Below are 4,832 nucleotides of genomic sequence, written 5' to 3'. Positions count from 1 at the left end.
TGGTTCTTACATTGCAGTTTTTGACGTGATAGTTGTTTGTCATTCATCTTTCTTTTTCGCTTCTAATTCCAAGTAGAATCGACATTTTATGAAGTTTTTTGTGGAAATTAAACATATTTAGTCGCTTGTAGTTCTCATATAATTCGAACAATATGGGTGGTACCGAGGTTCAGGACGTGGAGATGAAGAATGTCGACAGCCCGATTCCTGTCGAAGTTGATCCCGCGGACGTCAAGCGCGACGCCGATGTCGTGAGTGTTCAGGATCTCAGGGAACATTCCCGACAAATCGACAAGGCTGTAACATCCAAGGAGCCCAGGTTCATTCTCAGGGTGCTGCGCTCTCTGCCTAATACTAGAAGGAAATTGAACGGCGTTGTTCTCCGTGGGATCATCTCTCAGCTGTATCCTGCAGGTTCAGACAAGGAATCTCTCTTGGCCTTTGTTGAAGAATTGCCTGCGGGAACCACTGAACCAGAAACACCGAGAGTGCGAAGTGCACCCAAGGTACCAGTACCAGAAGTGGATGCCTATATGCATTTACTCATTCTGTTGAGATTATTAGACACAAATAAATTACAAGAAGCTGTTACATGTTCTCAGCAGTTGATGTCTAAAGTTACTTCTCAAAATCGAAGAACTCTCGACCTTGTGGCTGCCAAATGTTATTTCTACCATTCACGTGTTGCTGAACTCACTGAGAAGTTGGATGGAATAAGAGGATTCCTCCACGGGCGTCTGCGTACATCTACTCTGCGAAACGATTTCGAAGGACAGGCAGTGTTGATCAACTGCCTTCTGCGCAATTACTTGCATTACTCTCTCTATGATCAAGCAGATAAGTTAGTGAGCAAGTCCGTGTATCCTGAGACAGCCAGTAACAACGAGTGGGCTCGTTTCCTGTATTATTTGGGGCGTATTAAGGCAGCCAGGTTGGAGTACAGTGAGGCCCATAAGCACCTCGTGCAGGCCATGAGGAAGGCCCCACAGACAGCGGCTGTTGGTTTCCGTCAAACTGTACAGAAGTTGGCCATCGTGGTGGAGCTGCTGCTGGGAGATATTCCCGAGAGACAAATCTTCAGGCAAGCCGCTCTCCGTCGAGCCCTCGCTCCTTATTTCCAGTTGACCCAAGCCGTCAGGTTGGGCAACCTTCAGAGGTTCGGCGAAGTGCTGGAAAGCTTCGGTCCTCAGTTCAGGGTTGATCACACATTTACTCTAATCTTGAGGCTGCGTCATAATGTTATTAAGACGGCTATTCGGTCTATTGGATTGTCTTATTCTCGCATTTCGCCTCAAGATATTGCCCGCAAACTGGGACTTGATTCAGCTGAAGATGCAGAGTTTATTGTTGCTAAAGCCATCAGGGATGGAGTCATTGAGGCGACTCTGGACCCCGAGCGTGGTTATATGAGTAGCAAGGAGAGTTCCGACATCTATTGCACTCGAGAGCCACAGCTCGCTTTCCATCAGAGGATCTCTTTCTGCCTGGATCTTCACAAGCAGAGTGTGAAAGCCATGCGTTATCCTCCAAAGTCGTATGGCAAGGAGCTTGAGAGTGCTGAGGAGCGTAGGGAGAGGGAACAGCAAGATCTTGAGTTGGCCAAGGAAATGGCCGAGGAAGACGATGATGGCTTCCCTTAAACATGCACCTATTCAATACCGCTGGTACCTACTAATATTTAACTTGTCTCAATTTAATGTAGTTTTGTTGCAATTGTACTGGACTACTTCCTGATAAGTTTGTATTTTGAGCATTATCAAATAATAAACTAAGATTTTAATAAAAATTATTTTATTATTGAAAATTTTAATATTGCCTGTATTCTTTGACTTTGTAACGAGGATTACAGGACATTTTAATGTATGTATATTATTTTTATTAACTTTGAAACATCCTCTGGCTTGGTGGAAATTTTTCTTTTTTATATGGACGATTGTTTGCGAGCATTTGTATGGATGTTTACATGTTGAGCATGTTTCGTCAGTACGAATGCATGTCTTGCACACTACTGCATCAAATAATAAATCCTGTTTAAATAATTTTTCTTATGTACTGGAAATAAATTTTATTACGATAAAATGATTGCTTGATTTGACAATGCTATTATTCCATTATGACATTCTGCTTGTTTCTTATTGCAACAGTGGTTTGAAAAAGTGGCGGTTTGAGCAATGAGGAAAGGGAGTCTGTGCCTCCCCTAAAAATTGAGGAGAAAGGAGAAAAAAGATATTTGTATACATACTTCCAAAACATACTTCAATTTAAATACTAATATTCTAATCTATTAATAAATTGTGTAAACCTTTTAAGATTAATTCAATTTAAATACAACCCATTTATATTTTAGTATTTCACTAGGACTGTTTTGTCTTTATATTATTGTGCAATTCATCATGCCGGCCGGTTAAGCGTGGATTTCCGCTCACCGAGTTGCACAATGCAGTACAAATGTAAGTAGTATTAACACAATGTTTGCGGGGGGTTTTTTAATCAATCTACGCCGTAAAGCGGGCAATTTTTATCATGTTCGCGCGCAAAATTCCGTTTCATGTAAAATAGCTATAACTTCTGAACTATTGATCAAATTTAAATAAAATTTTCAGTATTTTACCTTATTTGAAATTTTTTATTATGATCTGGTCACAATTTTTTATATTTTTGAAGAAACAATTACGATATATAAGTTTAAATTAAAAAAATTGAAAAAACTGCACTTTTGTCGTATTGTCTATTTAGTCATTTTATGCACATTCAACAAAGTACAGTGGTGCCTCACACAACGAACTTAATTCGTTCCAGGAGCAAGTTCGTTATGCGAAAAGTTCGTTATGTGAAACGCGTTTTCCCATAACAATACATGTTAAAAAAAATAATTCGTTCTGTAGCATAAAATATGGTAAGATGACATAAAAAAAAGATAAATTTTTTGTTATTATTTTTATTTAGATACATCTAAAAACATAATGAAAAAAACACACATTTTTTAATTTTAAGAAATAATCGAATCTTGCACATCTTCATCCATTTTCCGCCGATGGTGCGCAAAAGAGAAATCACCTTCCTGCTTTTTTTAGAACCCATCATATAAAAAAAATGTTGAGTTTATCTTAAAAAGGATGACTGCCGTGATACGTGTGCGATTTAATTCGTAATGAAGAACGATTGCTGCGATACGTGCGTAAGTTAAGCGTACTACGCAGTGACTAACGAGTCTAACGACTGCCTGCGCGGGAGGATGCAATTAATCGGCAGTGATCGTAGAAGATCGGGCGACTTCATTGTGTGAAGCGAAGTTCGTTGTGTGAAGCGAAGTTCGTTGTATGAATCGTGAAATGAACGAAAAGGAAGTTCGTTGTGTGCAGCATTCGCTGTGCGAGGCGTTCGTTGTGTGAGGCACCACTGTATATATATTTTTTTAAATACACACCACTAAACACTAATATTGTTTGAAAGTATGAAATCGTTGGAAACAATTCCCTTCATGTAAAGGTACATCATAGAATTTACACACGTACCGGGTTTCGCTAAGTATTTTGTGTACCGTGCACACACGACATCGCTTTCGCAGATTCTTATTTTTACCAGGGCCTTCAATCTTTTCCAATATATGTTTTCGCATATCCATCGATAGTACCGATAGTCTTCCTGGAGGATCAGATTTTGAAGATTTTTTTCGGATACCAGATGTTGATGGTGTTGGTTCCGAGTCTTGACTATTATCTGACGAAATCTGATCAGCCACCCAGTGCTCTGCGATTTCCTTAAAAAAATGATTATATTTTATTTTCCTTTCTTTTACGGAGTTGTACACAACAAATGAGTTGAATAATTCACAATTTGTTATATACATCGCTAGCCTTTTTGTCCATTTAGTGGTTTTTCGTAAAATAGAATAATACGAAAGATATTGGTCTGCTAGGTCAATGCCTTTCATATATTTATTGTAATCGATTATCATTACCGTAGTCCATTTTATAGGGTATTTTTTATGAAAAAATATCCCTTTATTATGTAACAAATAAATTTTCGAGCACAGCACACAAATACTTTGTACAAAATTTTTAAAGCGGAATGTAGACAGAAAAGAAAATAGAGAACGTCTTGAACGAAACAATATCGCTTTAACAATGAAGAAATATAAAGATTAAAAAAAAACGAAATATTTATCTTACAGTTATTTTATTTCAAGTGCATGTTTTATGACCACAGTCGGCCGTCCACCCGACTCAATTCCACGAATTGCCAGGTACCTAGTACACGTGTCACGAGAGCTGACGCATAATTTTTACTTCACAGAGTAACCAACATCATACGTTACTCGTAATATATTGTTACTCTAAGTGTACCTACAACGCATTTTGGCGTCTCCCGCGCTTTACCAATAGTGTACAAATACGAAAAACGCTTTTAAGCGTCTCCCGCTCTCTACCAACAGTACGCAAAAGACGCTTTTAACTCTTTGCACGCGGCCGTATCAACTGTAGTTACGGCAAAAAGTCTATACTCACACGCGGCTGTATCAACAGTTGATACGGCAACTTTGACGGCCGATATTCCCGCTCTCTTTCGTCATAAATGTATTTCTTGCTCACTTGGACATTTGTAGAACTATCACGATGCTGACATCTACAAGAATTTCTCAAAAATAAAATTGTATTTCATAAAAAAAGATCGATAACCAAGTGCGCCTCTTCGCGCCTTTTAGTCCTTTAGTTTACATTTTTGTCAACGGATGGCGTTAGTACTAGTTTGTCATTCACAACTTTTCATAACTAAGAATGATAAGTGATCATGGTGTCCCACTTGTGTCTATAAACACAGTGGCCTAAGTA

The 4,832-nt window shown here is 38.7% G+C and overlaps 1 protein-coding gene across 1 annotated transcript; it reads left to right on the top strand.

The window, feature by feature from the left end:
* Rpn3 (regulatory particle non-ATPase 3) lies at nt 1-1,786 on the top strand. Its single transcript, XM_089631266.1, has one exon. The coding sequence runs from the start codon at nt 153-155 to the stop codon at nt 1,638-1,640; it is 1,488 nt and encodes a 495-aa protein (XP_089487392.1). The 5' UTR covers nt 1-152; the 3' UTR covers nt 1,641-1,786.
* Nucleotides 1,787-4,832: the final 3,046 nt, after the last annotated feature.

This window comes from Hesperophylax consimilis, chromosome 4 (genome assembly GCF_061612785.1).
Source record: "Hesperophylax consimilis isolate HC1 chromosome 4, BYU_Hcon_1.0, whole genome shotgun sequence".
Classification (NCBI taxonomy): Eukaryota; Metazoa; Arthropoda; class Insecta; order Trichoptera; family Limnephilidae; genus Hesperophylax; species Hesperophylax consimilis.
Note: the sequence above shows the minus strand (reverse complement) of the source record. Positions and strands in the feature narration are given on the sequence as shown.

Excerpts from the sequence above, each read along its gene's own strand:
- Rpn3 (XM_089631266.1), top strand. The coding sequence starts at position 153 with ATGGGTGGTACCGAGGTTCAGGACGTGGAGATGAAGAATGTCGACAGC.